Source organism: Cryptomeria japonica, chromosome 9, assembly GCF_030272615.1.
Source record: "Cryptomeria japonica chromosome 9, Sugi_1.0, whole genome shotgun sequence".
Classification (NCBI taxonomy): domain Eukaryota; kingdom Viridiplantae; phylum Streptophyta; class Pinopsida; order Cupressales; family Cupressaceae; genus Cryptomeria; species Cryptomeria japonica.
The window spans coordinates 644,831,190-644,857,279 of NC_081413.1; the positions used below are offsets into that span (position 1 = coordinate 644,831,190).

Sequence of the window (26,090 nt, forward strand, 5' to 3'; positions counted from 1 at the left end):
AGGTTATCGTTGTGATCTCACAAATATTGCTCCACTGCTAGTCAGGTGTCCATAACCCCGTCATAGATACTCGCATGTTCCCAAAGCCAAGTACTTTGATACTTTTCATTTCATTTTCTTTTCTTTTGATTTTCTTTTCTTCTTTGCATATTTTCTCACTTGGCTTGTAAACACTGAAGTTCACATGTGGGTTTGAGAATCACAATGGCGCTGAAGCAAGACTTAAGATTTTTCACCTACCATGACTTTTCTTGCAAACCTTATGACCTAGAGCAATTAATTAATCATGTAAAAATATTGTAATCACAGGATATCGACGTCAAGACACAATAAATGATCCCCTTCCAAGTCAAGTACAAGTTCTAACCAAATTATGAAGTTGAAAAAGAACAACCTCGGATTCAAAAGTACTTCATAAATAATTATCCAAGGAATGGACTGAACATAGTTTAGCATAGACGCTAGAGTTCTTTAGATACAATGGCCTTCACAAATGGGATCTGTTGTGATGTATTCACACATTGCCCATTGCAAATGGGTACCCCCACTTTTTCGCTTTCTAGGTTGGTTGTCTGTTGGTGTTTGTTTTATCATTCACCAAACTCAGAATAAAATGTCCAAAGATACTATATCCTCTCTTGAAAAATCACCGCTTATGCTAAGATTGCAAGAAGATCATATGGCGATTCCAAGGTTTCTTTTGCTAGGTCTTGACATGTGGATAATCTCAATGGGTGTTGTGATATGTTGGTAACACACAAAGGGACTTACGTTTGGATTGTTCACAATCTCAGGACTTAGACAAATTTAATAATTGATGCTCCTCTTTTTTTTTGATTTTCGGATTTAGACTTCAAAAAAAAAAGGACAAAAAGGATAAGGGTTTAGAAAGTCTATCCTACTTCTAAGAATTTAAGAGACGGTATTGACTAGGTGAACTCAATAACCACACTTTGCTTCGCCTCTCTTAAGACAACTACACAAAGTGGATGCAATCTTCAAGGTATGTGCTTATGATTGGAAGTTAAGCATACACAAAGTAAAGCTCAGACTAACTTTACACAATGAACAAAAATTTCTCCAAGAACCCGACAAAAAGGAAGGCGAATTTGTTGAAGTTTTCAATCAAATTTTGTGGAGGAATTTTAGGAGCTAAGAGGTGTTTTGGATTGTCTCCTATTTTCATGCATTTGTAAACACGTCCCACGCCATTTGGAGGTTCAATTCCCTAGGTTTTTTATGATTTATAAACAGCAAAAAACGTGTTTACTAATGCTGCGATTTTCTTTGAAATTTGTCACAATTTTAACACTTTCCTAAGTCGTTTTTGCTTCCTTGACCTAGGCATGGGGTTTGGATAGAGATTTGATCCATTTTTCTTGCATCTTGAAACACGTTTTTGCTGTTATTCTTCGAATTCGGGTTTGAAAAACGTGGCAAGGGTTTTGGAGTTTATTTCTATTTGAAGGATTGCTTTCTCCATTCAAAGATTGTTTCATCTCTTGAAGAGGCATCTTGGATAAGAAAGGTAAGTTTTCTTTTGGTTTTTGCTTTCTTGCTTTGTTTATTTTCTCTTCTTATTTGATCTTTCTTGTTGTAAATTTGTATATATGTTGGTTTTGCCCTAAAATCGGTTTTGTGAGAGATTTTCCCCTTTGCAAAGCAATTTGTGAATTGCATTGATCTTCCCCATTTTCCCTCTTTACTTGTATTCGGGATTTTAAATCCCGATTACAAGTAGGATGAAAAAAATTGATCTTCCCTTATGGTTATAATATTTTAACGATCTTTTGTTGAAAGTCCAAGCTTCAAAGATGAAAAATACCCATTCTTTCAAAATCGAGTTTTTAGAACCGGATTACATGTTGAAAGTTCTTCCCATTTTCTTGAAGACGACATTCTCAAAATCCTTCCATTTTCATCCATATTCATTGCCATTATCCATACATTCCATTCATGCCATTTCCCGCATGTCAAAATCTCATTTTTCACTCATTTCTCCATTTTCCGTTTTACAAGTATACTTGCATTCGGGTTTCAAAAATCCGATTGCATGTTTGTTCTTCCCCACTTGTATACTTGTAAAACTTTCCCCAAGATCCGAAATTGGTCAAAGTCAAGTTTCCAGCATTCCCATTTATTTCCCATCTTTCTCTCACAAAGTTGTGAAGTGCAAGGGCTGAAGTTCTTCCCATTCGAAGAAGGAAAATGTTAGTTGCAGTTGATTATGATGTTGCTTTAACACTTTTAAGTCTTCATCGCAGCATACCAGGTTGTTCTTCAATGTCAGATTTACCATCATCTCCCAGTCCAAAGAAGATGAAGTATAAATATGACAATCACCAGAACGAAGTTTCCCCTTCACAAGTTTCCTCTCCTTTGGATTATATCAAGGATACAGAGATAGGGTATGTTGACATGTCAGAATTCATTAAAAGGGTGGAGGATCCGCAAGATAATAATATGCAGCTGTTGTTGGACAGCCACATTCATCATGCATTTTCTTTTCCAGTGGCTGCCTTAGAACCTGAATTTGTTCTTGCTTGCGCTCACCACTTCAACAAGGAGACGAGAACCATTAGAAATGATGATGGTGAGGCAATAATCCGCCTTGATGCAGATACTATTGAGAAAGTCTTCAGAATACCATCAACACCTTTGTATGGAAATTTCAAAGGATAGTGTAGCCGAGTACTATGTCAAGAGGGAAAAGGACTGCAAATGCCACATTAACAGGTGGATTCATGAACCACAAGCCACTTTCACAAGGTGGGCTAGGGCTAAGTTGTATCGTTGTGACTTCAAGTGGGAAATTGGAGACATCATTACTCTCCTCAATAGGATGATGGGTCTTGAGCACTCTAATGTTTTTGAGCCTTGGATGTATCAATTTACCATGTTCATAAGGCAGTCCCATCATATATCATGGGGAGAGATTATCAGTGACGTTTTGTGTGAACAACTTGCAACAGTCCCTACTACCATGACCTTCTACATGAATTCATACTTAGTGTATTTAGCAGCATCACTTAGACATTTCCCTGGTCTTTCTACCAATGGTGATCGCTCGCTTATACCTGTGTGGGAATGCTATGATCAACTGCCCTTAAGACCCAACAAATTACATTTCAGGAGGGTTCAAGATGCATTCTTTGGTTACTTCATGTGCCAGTTTGACAAGACTCTAAAGAACAAAAGGGTGTCAGATGAAGCATGTGAAAGAGTGAATGAGTATGGTTGCTTGTCCCTTCAATTCCTGACTTTCACTTATATAAGAGTCGTATGCTACAGTGGGCAGCCATACATGCTTCCTAGATACTCAACTGATAAGATTATTCTTATGGAGTTGGGAAGACAAATCATGGCTATACATGCACATCAATTTGTCAGACATAAGGTTGGGATGGGGATTTCTACAACCAACCCATTAAAAATTGGCCGGTACTCCCTTATCACATCCACCAAAGCCAAAGCTATGGAGATTGAGATGCAGGAGATTAAACTCAAAAGGTTTAAGTCAAGGGCATATTTTGACTACCGAGGTATGAAGGAAAAGATCAAAAAGTCCTTCATACATGTGCATCGCATTGAGGATCTCCGTATAGAAATGCAAGTTCTCAAGATGGACTACTGCAGGCTCACCCTTGAGCAAGTTATTGCTTTGAACCTAGTGGACATTCCGCAAGGGATGATTGATGATGGGAATGTGCTTGATCCAGAGTATGTCTCACAGGGTCGAGGAAGCCCCACTTCCTTTAATCCAATGGTCACATAAAGAATGCACTTCCATTCTTGAGAGATTTCAGCCTATCTTAGCTAACACCAACACTTGACTCAAAGGTAATGGTGTTAGACTCATCAAGATTAAGGTTGGAAAAGAAGATGACTCTACGGGGCCTCTTGGACGTAAGTCTGAGATTCAGATCGACAACAAGGAGGGCGCATCATCTTCAAGCACTAGGATCAAATTACGGGTTAGTCGAGCAATAGTGCTTCCTCCCGAGGAGGTGATAGTTTGTGGAAAAGAAAAATCCCAGATTCACATTCATGTGATTGATCATGATAATGCAGAGGAAGGACAACAATCCGATGATGCTCCCAAGTCACTGGCTTCAGAGTCACCTCATGAGATTCCCTCCTCAGTTTCCATGGAGCTGCCTATATCTCCTCCTGACACAATAGTGGATGAGTCTCCTCAGAAAGCCATTCCTATTTCAGTAGTTGAGCCACCTCTTGATCATCAAGAAGAGAGTTTGCTGGAAATCTTTGAGGATACTCCTGCATGTATTCATTTGTCAGAAATTGATACCTCTACTTCCAGCTTTGAAGAGTTTATGAGACAATCTTCATGCCCTTTGGTTACCGAGCAAACCATGGTTGCCATCCAGATAGATACTCCTCCCAAGGTGACCACGACTGTTCAAACAGAAACTGCTTCTCCTTTGTCTTCGGTAGCTACTAGAGGAGAACTAGTCATTTTACCCCCATGGCTTAGTTCTTTTACTCCCAATAGGAAGAAGCAAGAAATTTCTCCTGATGTCTTTGATTATCCGCAACTCAAACAATCTAGGCTCAAGGTTGCTAAAAAAGCCAAGACAATCTCAAGGGTAACAGTTGATAGTAATAAGATGAAGGTGGCTGAAATTGTTGAGCCTCTTGTAGATTAGCCACGTGAGGAAATGCAAGCTGTTGATTACAAGGTTACAAGGATAGAATTGGGTAAACAAACGCATGAAGTGGTCAAGCATGATGCCCAGCAATCCGTAGCTTCACTAGTACAACGGTATGATGAACTTCTAGCGAAGAAAGACAAGCTAGAAGAGGAGAATAGGCAACTTGTTGCAGCTATTCATAAAATCACAAAACCTGCTGGTGAAGGGAATAATCCTTCAAGTTCTTCCGGTTCACAAGAATCAATTCGGGGAGTTGAAAGAGCTGCACAAAAGGTACAAGCGTTGGATTCTTGGGTGGATCAACTTCATGATCTGTGTGTGCAAGTGCTGAAAGACATACTCCAAATGATGGCTAAGTTGGAGACCATTGAAGAAAAATTGAATCATACCTTTGAGACTTTCAAACAGAACTCAGAAAAGGTTGAAGGTAGCTTGACGGTTTGGCGCAAGATGCCTCGACAATAGTTGAGTGTTTTTCAGGAGCATGCCATTATTCCTTCCAAGGTCATGTATCTAGAATTTGAAGAGCTTCTAGAGAACAAAGCCCTCGTTCTCAAATCCCTCATTGAAAAGATTGGTGACGTGATGAGATTGTGAGTTGAAGTATTCCAAGGTGTTGTTTCTCATTGTGAGAAGGCCCTCTTGCAATATCATGAGTCAGGATGGAGAGTTGATACCAGAAGAAGTGCTCACAGATCTACAGATGAAGATTCATAATGAGTGGAGGAGTGAACAATTTTCAGCTGCCTCAATTCAAGTTGTGATGAAACATCAAATCTTCTTGCACGAAATCCAGTCCACTTTGGAGAAGAACAACTCTATGCTTCTTCAATGCCACGATACCATTGTTAAGACCATGATTGTTGCCAAGAACACTCACGAGCCGAATCCTGTTGAGCTACGAACGATCATCCAGAAGTTCGAAGGATTCATGTCTTCACATGCTGCAACTTAAGTGTTTTTCAACACTTAGTTGCATTTTTCAGAATTGTAATCTCTTAGTTGTAGTTTTCCTTTTGACATATTTACTTGTAAAAACATTTTGTAAATTGCAAGTCAAGTCATTACTTGCACTTTTGTAATTACAAGTAGACGAGTAACAAGTCAATTTAGAATAGGACTTGTAACTTTGAATAATTCATAGTTAGTTATTGAATAAGTCTTGGTGGTTGAGAGAATTTCTCAAGTTAGTTAGGATCCTCCCACCTTTTTCCCAAGACTCCTCTCCTATAAATACTTGAGGGGATCTATTGTAATTTTTTATCTTTTGGAAAGCAAGCAAAAACTCTGCCAAATTTGCAGCAAAAAAGTCTTTGAGCTTTTATGTGTAAATTGAAGAATTGAAAAGAATAGAAGAAAATTACTCAAGTGTTGAGATTTTGTGCTATATTCTTGAGTTTATGTTCAATATTACCTTTCTTGCAAGTGTTTCTTAAATGGCTTAATCAAATTTGATTTGCAGACTTTGTGCTGCAAGTATTGGAGATTAATTTAGTTAAAGTAGAAGTTCTATTGAGAAAAGCTGTAAGACTTTGTGCTTACACTCGTTCTTAAGAGAGATTAGAAGTAGATTTTATAATAAGAAATAGCTGTGAAACTTTGAGCTCACACTAGTTCTTGTTGTCTTGTGTAGAAAGAAATAAGTTATTTCAGAGTTTGTGCTGTTATAATTTGTTCTTAATATCATTAGAATAGAAAAGGGTAGATAGGACTTCACATAGTCAAGACTTTGATCTTGATATTTCTGTCCCATCCCGAAGGAAGTGACGGAAGTCTTTGAACTTTCAGGAAACTTTATTTCCTTTCTCTCATTTCATTTCAAAAAGTTGTTACTGCTGTTTTATGTTAAATTGCTATCACTTTTTTGTGAAGAGAAAAGGATATTGACTTTCTTGAAAAAAGAAGAAAGATTGTTGTTCCATCCTATTTTAGTTTTAGTTTTAGATAGATAGGGGGAGCCTTCCCTTAATTAGGAGAGTTTTACTCACACACTGTGGTTGAAGCCACAATTTTGTATATTTCTCCAAGTGTACAAAATTTTCAACAATCATGAGATTTGCACAAGACTCATGCCCTTAATCGGTTGGATCGAACCTGATTGGTATCCAGAGGTTCTGCAAGTGGTACGGCTGCCTAAGAGGGTTGTACGATTGGCTTAGGAAGTGCAACGACTGCCTTATGAAGATCATAAACCCTCCCAAAATCTGCAATCAATTCTGTAATTCATTGAATTAAATGTTCTTTGAAGCACCAATAGGAATTCTGAGTGAATTACTCTCTCCTGTGGATTGCGGTTTCATCCAATACACCTGGCTTCAAGGAGTTTTCTTTCCTAGAAGACTTTCTTCAGAGCTCAATTCTCAACCTGTTGATGTAAAAATGAATTCAAAGATGCCAAAATGAATGCTCCTCTTGTTGCTTTATTAGCTCTCAACCCTAATCGTACCATTTAGTGTTCTCATGCCTTATTATTAATGAAATTTATTTAATAAATATTTCCCTAGCAAGTTTGCCCAACTTGAGGGTCCTATTCATCATTGAGATGGCCCACTTTTTAAAACAACATTATGCCTAGGAGTGCGTGCCATGGGGGTTCTTTTATGTTTTATTATTACTTTATAACTTGACCCCATAAAGTCACTTTTATTTACTTTTTTCTATTTTCGGAAGAAAAAGTGATTTTATACTAAAATAACATTATATTCTTAAATAATAAGACTTCCTAGCACCCAAGTGTCACGTATAGGACCCCACATGCCATCACTATCATCTCCTATTCACTGAATTCACCTGTGGAGATGGATAACAAGCAAATCTTTGAATCTGAGTGATCAACTAGGAATGAGGGGACATTACAATTGGTGAGACTACCTTGGTTCTCAATCTTGCACAATACTTGTGTTTGCATCCAATATTCAATGTGGAACTCCTCAAGCCATACTTTCATCATCTTCTTGAGCAAGCATCAACTCAACATCCTATAGACTTGAACCTTGAGCACTTGCCTAGTCATGCAAGATAAGATCATTCAAACTAAGACAACACACACTTGCCAAGGTTCATGTTGTCATTTTATGACACCCTTGGTCCATCAGTGAGAACCTATCAGAGATATGTTCTATGGACCAGCGTTGCCTCAGTTGATCAAAGAGAAACAATGGAATCATGAAGTGTGAGGTGTTGTCTTGCCGGAACTCCGGAACCCCCAGGTTCCCAAGTTCCTAAGTCCTTGACCTCGGAACTCCAAAACCCCCAGGTTCCCAAGTTCTTAAGTCTTTAACCCCAGAACTCCAGAACCCCTAGGTTCCCAAGTTCCTAAGTCTTCCCTTCCTCAACCTCGGAACTCTGGAACCCCGAAGTTCCCAAGTTGCTAAGTCTTCCCAACTTCGGTGACCCAGGTCTCCGAAGTTTTCCAAGCTCCTTCTGGCTTGCAACACTTCTGGATGGTGTGATTGACACTCAAAGCTTTAAATGCTCCGACGACTTTTGTGACTTGTCCACCTTCTTTTGGGGAGCCACATGGGTGCATTTAATGTTTTTGGTAGGATTTCCATCAAGAGAGGTATGGGGCCATGCTTGTTGTAATGACTTAATCATGTCTGCATACTTTGACTTTGGAAGGGTAGTCAATCCACCCTTCTCAGGGTTGCCTTTTGTGGGTATGGCTAGGTTGCTTGCATGTACAAAAGTCAAGTGCATGCACTTCCTTGCACTCCTAGACTGACATACAGGGGTCATGATCACTCTTGTAACCATTTTCTATATAAAGGTTGTTAAGCTTCATTGTAAAGGGTTCTCTCCCTGCTGCCATGAGCTTTCCTATGCTCTTTCTCTTCTCTTGAAGACTTGTAATTATTTTTTCATTTCTGCAACTGTAAGTTTGGCCTTTGGCCTTTGAATGAATTGAAATTACATTCTTGCTTTCCTTCAACTTATGCATGCTGTGTATGTTTCCTTACCTTCATCATAGGTGTATGTTTTGTGGCTCTTCTCTCTATCTATGCTGTGTTAACTTGTTTATTCTGAGTGTGAATTGTGGGAATCCTTCTCCCCTCTTGACACTTAGAAAATTCTAACCTCCATACATGCATTTGGGTCACTCATGCAACCGAAGTTTGTGCATCTCTTGGGTATTTCAGTTGATTCCTTGTGCCATTTCGGGTGGGGAGAGGAACAATCTCTTATCTTGGTGCATCACCTCCTTTGATTTCAAGCGTTTCTCTCTTCCTTTTACCTCTGCAATTTGTTAGATAGGCCTAGGAGTTAGTTTTGAAGTGTTGAGTTGGTTCAACACCTGCACCTGGATTGGGAAGGAAGCCGACCTTCTCCAGAGATTCAACCCCTTGTGCAAGGTCCCACACTTCGGGGTTGTCTCCATGTTTCACAAGGTTGCTGAGTTGATAGGTCAGCAAGGGTGCAAGCTTTTGTGATAATAGTTTTTGGCACGCTCGGTGGGACTTAATTTCGACAGACATGCTAAGGATTCGGTGTTGTTCTTAGTGTCTCAGCCTTTTGAGGCAGTCATCTCTCAAGCAATTGGGGACTCTGCTCAACAAGTCCAGTTCTTTTTCATGCCAAGTTCCTAACTTTGGGACCTCGGGACCCCTAGGTTCCCAAGTCACCAACTCCGGAACCCCCAGGTTCCGAAGTTTGCAAGTTCGGAATCTTGGAACCCCCAGGTTCCGAAGTTTGCAAGTTCGGAATCTCGGAACCCCCAGGTTTCGAAGTGCCTAAGTCCTCAACTCCGGAACCTCGAGGTTCTGAAATCATACAATCCTAAGCCCAAGCCAATTGAATATTCGATGTGTTCTTCAGTTCATCAAGCCTTTGGAGGCAACATCTTTCAAGCACCTGGCGACTCTGCAATCATTTGGTGGATCTGTGGTATGTTATCAGTCTCTAGTTGAGAGGGTCTGTTTGCTCTTTCAAGCATTTTGTTAAAAAAATTCCATCTCTTTCAAATGCTTTAAAATGAGTTCATATCATGGGTGTAACTTCTATTCACCCCCATTCTATGAGAATGCCAACCATTTTTCCCTTCCTTACCAACAGGACCGAACTACGATTGCTCCTAGTTTCAACCCAAACAACTTCACTTCAGCAGCAAGTGGGTACTTTCCTAATGCTTGCCACCCACCCACCCTTGCTCAACCTTCTTGGCAGCCCAACCAACCCCAAGATGACTAAAAAAGGCAAATTGCAGAAATCAAAAGTGTGTTGCTTGATTTCACCAAGCAGCTAGAGGAGTTGAAGAGACAACAGGAGCGGGATTTACAGCAGGATCAACTTGCTTATCAGGCTCAACTTCAACAAGAACAGATGGGAGTCCAAAGACAACATATGGATTTCCTTGCCTCTGCTAGGAAGAAAGAAATTGAGCAACTAGCAGCCATAGAGATGCGGCTTATACATAAGGAGGTTTCTGCCCCTAGGGTTCCTAAGTTTGAAATCCCAAGCTTTAGGCAGGGGAGACCTCCCAAGCCTTCAACTTCCCCCCCTAGTTTTAAAGTTCCAGGTTTCAAGGGAGCTCCAGTTGTTGTTATACAAGAGCCTTCTCCTCAGTGCCTTTTGCAAAACACCCCACCACCTAGGCCCTTTCCTGATGCTATCTCCCTTTTTAAGGGCGGACCTGTTGTATGGACGACGGATGGTTCCCATCCTCATCATGATTAAGGGGTTCAATCAGCCATTGGTGAGCCTTCATATGCTCTAAAGGAAGAGGAATCAACAATGCCGCAGGAGGATATTGAGAACAATCAGTTGCAGCAACAGGTCATTGAACATGAGGAGTGTAAAGGTAAAGAGGAGGACATTGTCCTCTCATTTGACAATCTTCCTTTCTTTATTGATCATGAGGAGAAGGATATGTCTACACCTCCCCCAATGGTAGCTTTGGAGAAACATGCTAGTCTTGAGGAGGGCACAAGGGGTAATGGTTTTACTACAGATTGCATGACAGATGGGTCATGCCATGAACTTGAGGTTGTTGCATTCTGTTGCCAGGAGGAGGAAACAAAAACAAAGAGACAATCTAAAGATTTTAGTTCTTCTTTTGAGTTGTCTCATAAGCCTGAGATTTGTGCTAATGAGTTGGATATCAACACATGTGATTATGATGTATGTTGGTTCTCCGCTGTCCCTGAAAGTGATGATGTTGAATATGAAGTCTTCATTCAAGGTGAATATGTTTCTTTTGGCATTAGGTATACTGTGCCTGAGCTTGAATGTTTCACTTGGGACCAACATATTAAATATGATGACATTGAGAAACAACATGTTGGCCATGCCAACAGTCTTTTGGTTGCTCAACTTAACAGTGTACTCAAGCTTCAAAGTTTCCAATTTGATGTGCCTGAAGAGCCCCCTTGTGCAGGCCAAGACAAAGATATGGTATACTTTTCATCACCATGTGAGTTTGAGGCCTTTTCCTTTGGTTTCGACTCACGCCAAGAGGAGGCCGGCTATTGTGAAAAAAATGATGCCCCCTTGTATAATAGAGATGCCTTCTCTTTTGCAAGGAGTAGTTCTTTTGATGCTAGCCAACTCCTAAAAAACTCCCCCCTTGCTACTATGTGTATGCTTCATGCATCCTCGAATGTCTCAGGTGGCTATTTTCTATGGCTTCCCTATGGTGGCAAGGTGAATGGCGAAGTGTTCTTTCACCACATGAGTAGTATGTGTGCTCTAATGCATGCAAACAAGAGATTTCAACCATTACAGCTAGATGGTGAATGTAACAATGGTACGAGGGCAATCAGCTCTTTCAAAAGGTTCCTCTTTGACAGAGACAAAAGCATCAGTTGCCTCTTATTGTAACAATGTAAATATTAGTCAGGTTTCTTGTTTTCTAAGAAGTGCACGAGCACAGGCTGTTCCCCTTCAAAATAGCTGATCTTGATCCTTTGCAGGTTACAGAGGAGAGAGTTTTCTTTTTTCTTGTAGTTGTGACTCTGTGCCCAATGGATTACACAGGCTATATTGATCTATATGCTTAGCAGGCAAGCATCCCGCAGAGGTCACCAAAAATGTTGTCATTTTATGACACCCTTGGTCCATCAGTGAGAACCGATCAGAGTTATATTCTATGGACCAGCGCTGCCTCAGTTGATCAAAGAGAAAACAATGGAATCATGAAGGGTGAGGTATTGTCTTGCCGGAGGAAGTTCCTCCCTTGGTCTTTTCTTCCTTCCCTGGAACCCCGGAACCCCGAGGTTCCGAGGTTCTTTCCCTTTGCCTTCTCTTGTTCTCTTTCCTCGAAACTCCGAAACCCCGAGGTTCCGAAGTTCCTTCTTTAGCCTTCCCTTTCTTCTCTCCGGAACTTTGGAACCCCGAAGTTCCTCCCCTTGGCCTTTTCCTTTCCTAGCATCTCCTTTCTCCTTCCCGAAACTTCAGAACCCCGAAGTTCCTTCCCTCCTTGCCTCCTTCTCAGTTCCTCGGAATTTCGGAATCCCGAGGTTCCGAAGTTCCTTTCCCTTGCCTTCTTTGGAACCCCGAGGTTCCGAAGTTCCCTGCTGCTTTCCTTTCTCCTTCCCAGAACCCTGAAACCCTGAGGTTCTGAGGTTCTTTCCTTGTCTTCCCCACTTCGGGAACTTGAGTTTCCGAAGTCCCCGTACTTCTTTGCGAATGGTGACACTTCCGGATGGCGTGATTGACACTCAAGGCTTTAAATGCTCCAACTGTTTTGGTGACTTATGCACCTTCTTTTGTGGAGCCACAGGGGTGCCTTTAATGTTTTTGGCAGGATTTCCATCAAGGGAGGTACGGGGCCATGCTTGTTGTGGTGACTTATGTCATGTCTGCATACTCTGACTTTGGAAGGTCAGTCAATCCACCTTCTCAGGGTTGCCTTTTGTGGGTATGGCTAGGTTGCTTGCATGTGCAGAAGTCGAGTGCATGCACTTCCTTGCACTCCCAGACTGACATACAGGGGTCATGATCACTCTTGTAACCATTTTTCTATATAAAGGTTGTTAAGCCTCATTGTAAAGGGTTCTCTCCCTGTTGGCTTGAGCTATTCTATGCTCTCTCACTTCTCTTGTATTATTCTGTATTTTGCAACTGTAAGTTGGCCATTGGCCTTATAATTAATTGAAATCCCCATTCTTGCCTTCCTTCAACTTATGTACGCTGTGTATGTTTTCTTACCTTCATCATAGGTGTATGTTTTATGGCTCTTCTCTCATTTATGCTGTGTTAACTTATTTCTGAGTGTGACTTGTGGGAAACCTTCTCCCCTCTTGGCATTTAGCGAATTCTAACCTCCATACATGCATTGGGGTCACTCATACAACTGAAGTTTGTGCATCTCTTGGGTTTTTCAGTTGATTCTTTGTGTCATTTCAGGTAGGGAGAGGAACAATCTCTTCTTGGTGCATCACCTCCTTTTATTTCAAGCATTTTTCTCTTCCCTTTACCTCTGCAATTTGTTAGGATAGGCCTAGGAGTTAGTTTTGAAGTGTTGAGCTGGTTCAACACCTGCACCTGGATTGAGAAGGAAGACAGCCTTCTCCGGAGATTCAACCCCCTTGCGCAAGGTCCCACACTTCGGGGTTGTTTCCATGTTTCACAAAGTTGCTGAGTTGATAGCTCAACAAGGGTGCGAGCTTTTGTGATAACAGTTCACATCATTTGTTTAGAGTGGCCAAGGGAAGGTAATATGCAGAACAAGCATTTAGTAAAATCTTCAACAACTCCACGTTCATTTTCCATAGCTCTTTGAAGATGTGAGAGGGGCCATCATTTCTCAAGAGAAGGCAAATTATTAGAGCACAATTGCATAGGCCATTGGGAACATTGCATGCCTTGACAATCTTTGGGAATTTTGTGCTCTCATCACGAACATGTGCCTTGTACACAATACATGGCATCAACATGCTTTATCACACATTACTCCATATATTGTTCATCATGTGATATCATGCATGATCCTATGTGGACTTTATGATCCTACGTGGACTTGTTCTTCCTCACATGCCACTGAGTTCTCATTTTCTTGCACACCTATCTGATGACATCAACATATTTGCACATATGGAACTTCTTTAGCAATGGAATATGGTACCAACTATAAGGGTTCACAAACCTACAGGCAGTTGGAAGGTCAGTAATTTCGGATGAGTCATTACAACTTCCTCTTCTTGTTTGTAACTATAATGTTAGATACATATTCATTCATCTCCTTGCATTAGGAGAGGATGGGTAATTTCATAGTTATTGCCACACTAGTTTGATGTGCATACCCCTTTTTGGTCACTTGAATTTCATTCCTTAGTGTAGTGTTTGTAAACATTTGTTGTACCTATTCATTCTTGATTGGGACTATAAGTAGCATACATATTTGCTAAAGTCTCCTGCTTTCATATTTTGATTATTTGTTGGTTTACTAATCACTTGTTTTCCTCCGCATAATCGCTAAACACACTTCCTTAAGATTGGTTTGTCTCCCAAACCATCTGGGATCTGGATCAAGGTGATAATGATAAACTGATGTATCCTTTTCTCTCCATCTCAGCTCTTTGCTACAGCATATCCACTATGAGTTGGTATGTCTTACATTATTGTCCAATTCAGCACATCAACCTATCATATAACTGGTATGACTTTGTGATAGTGAGTCAGGATACATGCCACAATATCTATGTTTAATTCATAAGACAATTAGTTCATTGTTAATCCTGGCAGAGATTTCATCAACAATATGCATGATACATTAAAGTATCAAGTAGATATAAGATTGATTTCAGGAAGGCATATAAAAATACGATTTTCAGCCCCAAGATTGCCATGGAATTTCCATTGCGTTGCAGATTCCTCTGGTCTCTGACCAGGGAAGTTATCTTAGGAGGTAAAACATTGATGTGCATTCACTGAATACGAAGTTCATGCTACAAAACTATAGCAGTAAACTGGCTTTTGTTATATTAGTGTTTCATGCCACCAAACTATTATTATTTACATCATAAATTACCTATCTCACCTGCCCAGATCATAAAACTGTCCTTGGAATGCAATTCTCTGGGATTTATTAGATATTGTAGGTCACAGTGAAATAAAAGTAGAGAATAAAAGTGCACAAGAAAAAAATGTCAATGCTGATGATGAATGACAAATGGGTGTTGGTGGGCTATCTCTAGCTATTTTTGGATCATTTTTATGCACAGGTCAATAAGCTCCTTTAAATTGTAACTGTTGTAGATATGCCTTGTCATGACTCTAGCCTGGTTTTGGGATCCTTGTTTTGGGTCAACGTTGCTATGTATGGATTCCGATCATTCATTTGACCAATATGGTCAGCCACATAACATATAAATGTAATATTCACAGTTGGCTACTTGAACAGTTGATGTCTTTGCTAATTTTTATATCACATTTAATATCCAGCCATAATTAATGAGATCAAATGCCAGATAGATTATACAAGCATTTCTTATTGGTTTTAGATGGGATGTAACAGAAGAGTACTAGAGAATATGTATCTTGTTTCTTACCCCAACAATTGATGCTACATCTTTATGCTAAGTTGCTAACTAATTAATTTTGTGGCAGATGGTGGTCTACAGATACACTGGCAGTAGTAACTGGAAGTAATAGAGGTATTGGATTTGAGATTGTTCAACAACTTGCTAAGCATGGCCTGGCTGTTGTTCTCACTTCAAGGGATAGTGATAAAGGACAGGAAGTGGTTGCATCTTTACAGAAACAGGGATTAAATGTGGTTTTCCATCAATTAGATATAGTGGATACAAATTCTGTAAATCAGTTTGCCAAATGGGTTGAAGAAAATTTTGGCGGCATTGATATTCTGGTAATGTAATATTTGACTACATTATATTTACTGTCTAGCTTTTCTATTTCTATCTTAATAATTCTCTGCCTTTCGTATTCTAGGAAATCTGGAAGTAAATGGAATGTATTAGTGTTAGAGCAGCTTTATTACTGTAGGATCTGGATTGATTCTATTTGGGTCATATCTCGTCTGCTTGCTTTTGTGTGGATGCTATTGGAATTTGAAAAGGACTGTTAGAAGGAAGGGGAAAATGTATTTGTATTTTACCTCTGGACTTGATTCTAACTAAAAAATAAGTACTGTAGCAGGATGCTATATCAGACAGTTAGATACCTATCTATTACAGGTAGATAGCTCCAAATAATCCACGTCAGTGTTGATTTTGTAGGTTTAATTTTGACATTAATTTCAAATTTCAGCTATTTGAGACCGGGGATCTATTGTACCCCTACTACTGAAATGACTATGACCACCATCATTGTTTGCAATGATTGATTCTGTTTCTGCTATTTTAAGTGTCATTTGTGTTATTTTTGTGTTGTAGTTGTGTATGGATGTGTCTAAGAGTTGTAAAATCTCACTATCAGTAGCAAAGTACAGAAATAGGAAGAAATAGGGAATGATTAGTGAAGTTAAGTGATCAACACAGTGAAACGGGTCAAATTGGCAAACTATGGTGCCAGGTATGCCACATTGGCAAATCTAGCATTGGACAAGTTTCCTAAAGCATGCGTTAGGTGTGGATTTGGCACATTTATCAAATTTATCAAAAAATCATGAAAATCTAGGTGAAAGAAGAGGAATTCAAGCCAAGCATGGTGACACAAACAAATTTTGGAAAAAAGTTAAAAGCATGCTAGGCAGTGGGTTTTGTCCAAAGTGTCAAAAGTGCTCCTCCAATCCACTTTTGATAGTTAAATGAGACTTATCCTTTTTGTTGATGGGTTTGGTGCTCTGGTGCATTGAAGAGTCATTTGGATCATGTGTGCAAAGTGGCAAAAGTGCAAGCTGAATGTGCTTTTGTGATCTTAGCAAAATAATAAATATAAGAAGACCTTGGGAGCACACTAGGCACCTGTATGCGCCATCTTGTACACCATGCCAAGGTACAAGCTGCCAAAAGCATGTGCTAGGTGTGATTTTGGCATTTGTTACCACAAAAACACCATCATAAAGGGCATGCTAACACACCAAAGTAAGAGGCTAAAAAATGCTTTTCCTTTCTCATTTCAATCACAGAAAATGATTGATCTATCTGTTTTATCCATTTAAATTTTCATCCTCCCCAATCTAGTACAGTAAAGAGTTGTTTTCCGTGTGTTTAGGAGCAATTATTCAATTGTTTTCTTCAAAGTGGCAAAAGAGGGAGGCATACATGCCTCTAGGATTTGACAGGGAGAGAATTCTGGTCAAATCTGTGTCCTTAAATGCGCCAATTCGAAGACTTGACCTTCTCAACCTTTGAAGGTGCCATGTGGGCCACTTTGTCCCAAATTTTTCTCATTTTCTTTTTCTAAAACTTCAAAACCCTAACTAAAAATTAAGGATAGAGTTTCCTTTCTCAGTTTTTAGGACTTTCAAGTAGGCACTAAAATAAATAGATGTTGGATAAGTCTATGTTCCCTAATTTCACATAGATGAAGTATCTCTATCAAGTAATCCTTCCCTTAATAAACCTTTTTTTCCAAAGAAATAAAAAAACAAGTAATCCTGCTCCCTCTGTACCTCCAAAATAATCTAGTCAATATTTGAGATATTGAAATAGGTCCTTTTGACATCAAGAGGGCTGGTTTTTTAGATTTGGCCAAAAAGGGGGATCCCCTAGCTAATTCTTTTTGGTTCCTTTAAAATATTAGAAGTTGCCACATTTCCTAGTGATTTACAATCACTTGAGTTAGTTCTTGCTAATACCAAGAAATCGAAGAGTTTGATGGGCAACAATTGTTGAATTTATGGTGCTCGATTAACCATGGGCACTGATTTGCCCTCCCAACCATAGACAATACTTGATTGTCTCCACCGAGCACTTCTCTAAATGATTCAGTCTGCAGTAGAATTGTGTATGTTCGATCTGCTTGAAGTATTAGAACTGCAGTATGTATTCGAACTGCTGTGTATAACATTCGAACTTGCTGTAGGTTATATGCGAACTGCTGAAGATGTGTGTAAGAAATCTGATCTGCTATGATTGTTAGATAATTCGATATGTTACAGATCTGATATTGCTCACCGTATATGCTATCCGTTCCTTATCAGTTGAATTCGGTCAGATGTGCTATCATATATCAATCTCCAATGCAGGTATAACAATTAATATGCATCGATGGGTGACGTTGTCAACAGTCGTCTCTCTTTGGAGAGATATGACAGTCACAAGATATCGCACCCATTCACTAAGGGTGGTGGACAAGACATTAGTCGTCATAAACACAAGTTAATGCAAATAGTCAATCGCTTATACTGATTAACAAATTTATTATCTTGTTTATTAACTTCTTATTAAACATGCACATTAGAACTTGACAGAAGTATAAAGCATGATATATATAAATAATCGAAATGTGAAATGTGTAAGGCCGATAGGCCCTTCACACATTTTGATTTGCAGAGTCGGCTAGAAGGAGACTGACTGACGCTATATTATCAACAACAATTGGCAAGATTGTTTTCGAAAGCCATAGATGACTTGCTATTCCTGTAGTCAAGTTTTTTATCAGTGTTAGCTTGCTTGGATGTCAAATCAAAAGTGGATTGCAATGAGGATGCTTGTCTTAGTCAAATTGTAAATCATTGGTTAATTTAGAAGAAGAGTTGTAAAGTTGTTGAACTGATAACCATTAGTTGATAAGAGTTTCATAATGTCTTAGGTGACATGATTGCATTTGTTAAATCATATTATAGGTCAGAAGCATTGGCTTTTCATCCATGGATGTTTTACATTATAAACATATGAGCAACACAACTACTTGATGGACTGATTGGGGCTATCTTATCAGTGGAGTATACACCAATAATTACACACAATTAAATAACACTTTCAGCTATGAGAAATGAAGATAGTCTATGGTATTAACTCGTGAAATATTGGCCAGCCATACCATGATCTTAGCCTTTGATTGAAGGAAACGTTTATTATAAATTTGATGTTGAAGTGTTTGAAAGAGGTTATTGCTAGTTTTGTGAAGTATTGGAATGGAAAGAAGGATTGTGGCAGTTGCTCAAGGAGAGAATATTTGCTTTCTTTTCTTTATTGATGAGAATTTAAATGAAAGGTTTAGTTATTTTTGTGAAAGGGTTGTTATGGGATTTTGTCCTACCAATGTTGTTGAATCTAGAGTTGGCATTGATAGAGTGTTTCTACCCTCTCAAACTCTTTGAATGGAAAGAAAGGGTTTGGTATTCATTGCCATGTTTTGCCCTTGATTGATTGGAATAGTCAAACGGCAATGCAAGGAATGGGTGAATATTATGGTGGATTTTTAGAAAGGATATGTTGGGGAAATACTATTCTTACTTATTTCCCTTGGCACAATTGGAAAGTATAAAGTTTATGATCACTATAGGTTGTTGAAGGGTTGTAACAACCTTGACAAATGTTATTAAGTATTCCTATTGAGTATGTATTGAATCATTGTTATTTGGATACCCTTCTGCCTTGAAATTGTACACCTTATCAACAATAACCATCATTTTGGTACATTGATAGTTACCACATTGAAATGCATATTTGAAAGTTTATCTTTAAAAAATGCCTTGAAACTTTTACCTTACCTTAGAGTTCGGTGGGGCCCAAGCAATGACTTGGCAGGGAGGGATGAAGAGATGCTGTGGGGAAGTGAAGAGTGGTAAGGAAAAAACCGCGGGGTAGGATGGAAGGAAAGTAAGGGTAGGATAAGTGTTACGGTGGGAGATAAAGGGATTAGGAAAGGGAAATGGAAGAGGTAAGGAAGGCGGTAAGGGGTAGATTAGGAGCTGCGGGGAGTTATAAGGAGATAACAAGAGGTAGGGTGTAGGGTGTAGGATAGGATGTGGCTGGGATTAGTGAGGATAGGGGTTATGAAGGGTGTGAGGAGATATGGGTAGTGGATGGGATAGGCTAGGGGAAGGGGTAAGTAATAAAGGGGGAAAAGGGTGTAGGGTGTAGGGTGTAGTAGGTAGTAAGCTAGAGAGGATAAATATGAAGTGGGGGAATGGAAGGTAGGATAGGATAGGGGCTATGAAAGGGCAGCAAGAAAGGTTATGAGGTGTATGTTAAGGGGACAAATGGAATAGGTTGTGGGTTAGGATAAGTAATTAGGAGGAATAAGAGGTAGGAAAGTATGAGATATGGGATGTAGGTTAGAAGATGTAGGGAGCGATAATGATGATAGAGGATATAAGATAGGTGGGAAGTGAGGGTGAGAAGAAGGTAGGGTAAATAGGGGAATCGGGTTTGGGCATCCACTGGCAATGCTGCGAGAGGCAGGTCGGAAGCTTGGTTGGGCAAAGGAGGTGTTATGCTTGACTTCATGTCTTGATTACTTTTCAGCCACTTGTGATAGTACACTTCTTCAAAGCAAAGGTTAACAGAAAAAGACTCCACAACTATCCTCAAAAGTAAAAAAAAGTGAGGGTTCCCATTTGCAATGGGATGATGTGTGAAAACGTCACAACAGTACTCCATCTTTATAGTTTAGTAGTAGTGCCTGCTAATCACAAACCGTTCAATTTGTACTAAAATTTCAAGATTCTTTTCAATTTGCTTACTCTTATTTATAAAATGACCTATCGTAAAGCCTTTTATTGGAAAGAAAATGTTAGGTGCTCTTTGAATTCTTTTCTTTGGTGTTATCACTCACAAGGTTGGATTTGTTCTTACTCAGAGATGTTTAGAATGTGTCTTGATTGAGGATCATATAAACTCACTAAAATTCTTAGTGTAAACATGTATTAATCTTTTTTCTTAATTCTTAAGATTAGGTCCTTCCTTGCAGTCATCCAGTTTCTCATATGCATGTCAATTATGCACAGGTGAATAATGCAGGTGCCAATTTTAATACTGGCTCAAGCAACTCAGTTGAGCATGCACAAACTGTGATATATACAAATTACTATGGTTCCAAACGGATGATAGAGTCCATGCTTCCTCTAATGAGATCATCAGCATCTGGTGCCCGAATTCTGAATGTTGGCTCCCGACTGGGCAGGATAAATGGAAGGCGGAATGTACGAAAAATAAATATAATATTCCAAAAGCTATTTTTCCATTCATTTTTAGCAAATCATCTATGCAATTGTTGCTTACAATTTTCTGTTCTAATGCTCTAGAGTCTAAATGCTTGAAGGAATACAATTTTGTTCAAAGTTGATTGATATTTAAGAAACATGTGTTTGCATTGTAACAAAACATTTGCCTTTTAGAAAATTGGTGACGAGCTGCTAAGGAATCAACTTGAAGACGAGGAACATCTTACAGAAGAACTCATTGATAATACCGTTGAAAGATTTTTGGAACAAGTGAAAGAAGGGACGTGGATCTCTGGTGGATGGCCACAAAATTTTACAGACTATTCAGTCTCAAAACTAGCTGTCAATTCTTATACTCGTTTGCTTTCAAGGAGGCTTTCAGATCGCCCTGCAGGTTCAAAGATATATGCCAACTGCTACTGTCCAGGCTGGGTCAAGACCGATATGACGGGTGGGGAAGGTATCGCAACTGCAGATGAAGGTGCAGATACAGGAGTATGGACAGTCTTACTTCCTCCAGAGTCACCTACAGGAAAGTTTTTTGCTGAAAGGCGTGAAATACGCTACTGAGATGACAAATCCTAATCCATGTGCTTCTAACAATCAGGTAAAGTTTTAAGGATTCTCATTGCTCTGAACCAAATTGGCAGTTAAATTCCCAATTTACTGTTGTGGTACATGCAATATAAGGTGGAAATTATTAAATTGCAACTGTGATTTATTTTGAATTTGAGTCAGTGACATGCACATATGAAATGCATGGTAGCTGAGAAGTCCACTTATATAAGCAGTTGGATTGCTCTCGAATCAGTACTAGGCATTGGGAGCCTAAAGAGGGTTGTGAATTATGTGTGAAGTAAATTTTTAAGGAATCTCGTTGAACCAAAATGGCAGTTAAATTCCAATTTACTGTTGTGATAGATAAATTATTAAATTGCAACTGTGATTTATTTTGAATTTGAGTCAGTGACATGCACATATGAAATGCATTGGGCGCCTAAAGAGGGTGGTGTACTATGTGAAGTAAATTTATAAGGAATCTCATTGCATTGAACCAAAATGGCAGTTAAATTCCCAATTTACTGTTGTGATAGATGCAATGTAAGTGGAAATTATTAAATTGCAACTGTGATTTATTTTGAATTTGAGTCAGTGACACACATATGAAATGCATGGTAGCTGAGAGTCTAGTTATATAAGCAGCTGGATTGCTCTCGAATCAGTACTAGGCATTGGGAGCCTAAAGAGGGGCCTGTATTATGTGTGAAGTGGATATTTGTGATTTTAAAACTTGTGTTGATGGAATGAAATTATTGAAGAACTATAACAATAACATAATATTATAAATGAAATCAATTGTAGAGGAACATCGTGTCACTTGAGAAGGGACTTAGACATTTTCAAACAACAAAAGGTTAGTGAAATTGAACAAGCTGAAGGTATTTTTATCAACAAATAAAAATTTCAGTTTTTAGATGATTTAACCAAGTTGTATGAATTTTTTTTGATTAATTAGTTAGGGGTATCAATTGGTGCCCTGTTGTGACATATTCACACATCGCCCCATTGCAAATGGGGACCCCTACTTTTTTTTTGCTTTCTAGGGTTTGCTTTCTAGGTTTTTAGGGTTTTGTCTGTTAGCCTTTGCATTTTGAGTGTCGCCAGGGGGATCACTAGGATGTTAGGCTCTGCTTGAGCTAGGGGGAGTCAACAGGTGCTCCAGGTTAGGGTTTCTTTGAAAGTCTCCCTTAGGCCTAGTTTTGCTCTTGTTGCTAATAGTGTCTTGTTTGAGTTGCAGGAGGTCAATGAAGCTTGGTGAGTGAATTTCATCTTTGAAGATCCGAGTTAGGTCAAATTGGTGAGTGATGAAGTCTGGAATGTCATCCTGATCCTAAAATTTGATTAAGTCTGGAAAATTGAAGAATCTTCCAAAAACTAGATTTTGCATTATAACTCTTGGAGGTCCGAAACCACTCTCAAACATCCTGACAGTGTATATGGAATATAACTTAAAGTATAAGTGTCATTTATACTTAAATGTTATATTCCAAAGGGTCTAAAACGAATTTCAATTTTGCTCTTGACCCTTCCAAAGGATCCAGAGTGAATTCCTCTATAGGACATTCTACTTTGATCCAAACTTAGAACTAACTCATTCCCAGGCATTATTGAGGGCAAAACACTTATTTGGAGTGAAGAAATATGAAAATGAAGTCAGGATTTGAGCATAAGGAGGAATTTCGCTCCTGACCCATCCAAAGGGTCCAAAGCGAAATTCATACAAGACCCTTTTTTCTTCACAAAACCTTGAAGTGAATGCTGACTTGGACTAGAGGATGATCAGGAGAAGCCTAATGAGTTATATCCAAGCCAAAGAAGGGAGGAAAAAAGCGAAAATAAGCCTAGAAGGAAAATTTCGCTCCTGACCCTTCCAAAGGGTCCAGAGCGAAATTCATATTTCCTCTATTTTGCTCTTTAACTTGACCAAGTTTAGAACTTCTAAGACATGGTTTGGAAGACTTGGATGCATATTTTCCTTGGAGAGGAGGTTTGAGGCGATGAAATGATGGAAATCAACCTGGAAGGAGAATTTCGCTCCTAACCCTTTGAGAGGGTCTAGAGTGAAATCCTCAATTTGACCTCCTTTTTGCCTTAAGCCCTAGGTTGACCTTGTCTTGAGCTAGTTTGATGGTGGATTGCCTTGATTAAGGTGAAAGGAGCTTGAGATTGATCAAGTTTGAGAGAGAATTAGATGAATGAAGTGGAAAATCAACCAAGAATGAGGGTTTCGCTCCTGACCCTTCCAAAGGGTCCAGAGCGAAAATCCCCATAGACCTCATTTTCTTCCTTGTTTTGGCCAAGTTCTTAGTTTCAAAGGCATGTTGGAAGGTGGATTGATATGTTCTTGCCTTGGGAAGCGATTGAAAGCATTGAAAGATGAAGATTTTGCCTAGGGGATGAATTTCGCTCCTAACCCTTCCAAAGGGTCCAGAGCGAAATTCTTCATTAACCTCATTTGCTTCCTTGCTTAGGCTACCAACCTTGTTCCTTGGGCGTAGAATGATGTGTTTTTGCCTTACAAAGAAGATTGGAGTGGAAAAGATGAAATATCAAGCCTAGAGTGTGAATTTCGCTCTTGACCCTTCGAATGGGTCCATAGCGAAATTCCCCAAAACCTCTCTTTTCTCTCAAATTTATGCCAAGACAAGTGTGGGTCAGGGTGAACTAGGATTGGAGATGTCCCTTGGGCGTGACTTTGAGTTGCTAGTAATCAACAAATGTGAAGGAATTGAGCAAAAACTAGGATTTCGCTTCTGACCCTTCCAAAGGGTCCAGAGCGAAATTCCTAAGATCACCTATTTCCCCTTCAAAACAAGTCAAAATTTTGGTTTTTATGGCCTAGAGAGGAATGGGGTAACGTTGCCTTAACCTTTGAGGTGAATTGAAGTGGAAGAATGAAGGAATGAGCTCAAGAACAAGGATTTCGCTATTGACCCTTCTAAAGGGTCAAGAGCGAAAATCCTAAAACCTATTTTATCTTCCAAAATTTGTGTCAAAACAAGTCTTGATCAAGATGAGATAAGTTGGGAGATGCCCCTAGGATTGCCCTTGAATGGATTTTGGTCACCAAAAATGAAGATTTTAGGCTAGGACAAGGATTTCGCTCCTGACCCTTCCAAAGGGTCTAGGGCGAAATCCTAAATAGGTCCTGTCCCTGGCCATGATTTTTAGCGAATTTCGCCTAGCAAGCCATTTTGAGGTCAAACAAAGTGCAAGCATGAGAGAAGGATCCAAAGGGAGAGTCAAGCTAGAACAAAGTGAGAAGAATGGAGCTAAGTAAGAGAAAACAAGCAAAGAAAGAATTTCGCTCCTGACCCTTCCAAAGGGTCCAGAGCGAAATTCCTCAAAGCACCTATTTTCTCCTTGTGTGAAGCCAAAACTTTGATTCCTATGTCATGGTTGAAGGTGGAGTGAGGTATTCTTGCTTTGTAAGGTGAATTGGAATGAAGAAAATGAAGGATCAAGTCTAAAACTTGAATTTCGCTCCTGACCCTTCCAAAGGGTCCAGAGTGAAATTCTCAACTTCACCTAATTTGCTCATGATGAAAGCCAAGTTGTGGATTCCTAGGCTTTAGAAAGAGAAAGATAGCATATGCTTGTCTTGGAGGCATTTTGGAGTGAAGAAATGATGCAATTTGAGCTAAAATGTAAATTTCGCTCCTGACCCTTCCAAAGGGTCCAAAGCGAAATTCTAATAGGACCTGTTCCTGGAGAGGATATTGAGCGAAATTCCATTTTGATGTCTTTTCATTAATGATTTAAGGTGGAAAATGCTATGTTGAAATGAATATGTCATATGTACTTAATCATCCTTTGATTTATTTTGCAGATAGGAGGAGACCAAGCTAGGACAAGGACGACCTATTCCAATCCATCATCATCAAGGACATTCCTAAGGCATAAAGGTGGACTCAAGGTGTTTTGAAGCGTTGGAAGACTACATGTGCTCAAGGAATTGCAAGCTATCTCCAAAACCTTCACTTCGCCACACTAAGGAATTGTCAACAGATTATATTAATCAAACCACTTTATAACCTTTAATCGGAGCACATAAACATTGAATACCGGAATAACAGAAATAGATACCGGTAAGCAATAAAACTTAAGAATGAAACAGAGAATTAACACAATGCAAGCATACCACATAAAACCATGATTTTTACGTGGAAAATCCGGTAAAGGGAAAAACCACGGTGAGAAACCTACCCACAGTCAGATAATACTTCTGCAGAAAGTATGTGATACAATAAGGGGCCTGCACATGCAAGAAGACACACTGCCTAGAGCGTACTGCTCATTACAAATGAGTCTCACTGACTACAAAGAGATTATAACCACCTCAATATAATTGGACAACAATCCAGAAGAATGAACTGCCAATGATAGCATCTACCATGCCTGATTACAGTCCCAGTTAAGCTCAGTACCAGAGGCCTTTGACCTCTTACATAAACCCAATCCGATCATCTATGATCGACTAAATCTCCTTCGCATATGATATTTCATTCCATGACCATTACCACCATGATCTACAATGAGATCTTACATCAATTTATACAAACCCTAAGGCCTAAACCAATTAAGTCAGCCACCTAAAAGATATTACAATAAGATCATTACATACATCCACTTTACAATGATATGCCATGTCGGCTTTAGACCAAAACAACATTAACCAATCCATAAATCATCCTAGTAACGTGTAGAGAACACGTTACATGATACCAGTCCATAACTTGGACCCAAATAGATTCACCACGCCAAGCGATGTCTCCAATCAGTTGAGGCACGAACAAAGATCATCTTATACATCCTGAATTCTATCTAGAAGTTGCACCAACACC

The 26,090-nt window shown here is 39.3% G+C and overlaps 1 protein-coding gene across 1 annotated transcript in view; it reads left to right on the top strand.

Moving 5' to 3' along the window:
- LOC131066725 (uncharacterized) overlaps nucleotides 1-21,642 on the top strand; it is a 59,601-nt gene extending 37,959 nt beyond the window's left edge. Inside the window, exons 2-4 of the mRNA XM_058001557.2 lie at nucleotides 15,219-15,477; nucleotides 20,470-20,664; nucleotides 20,860-21,642. Coding sequence (XP_057857540.2) covers nucleotides 15,219-15,477; nucleotides 20,470-20,664; nucleotides 20,860-21,255 — 850 coding nt within the window. The 3' untranslated portion in view covers nucleotides 21,256-21,642. The remainder of the gene's footprint in view (nucleotides 1-15,218; nucleotides 15,478-20,469; nucleotides 20,665-20,859) is intronic.
- The last annotated feature ends 4,448 nt before the right edge of the window (nucleotides 21,643-26,090 follow it).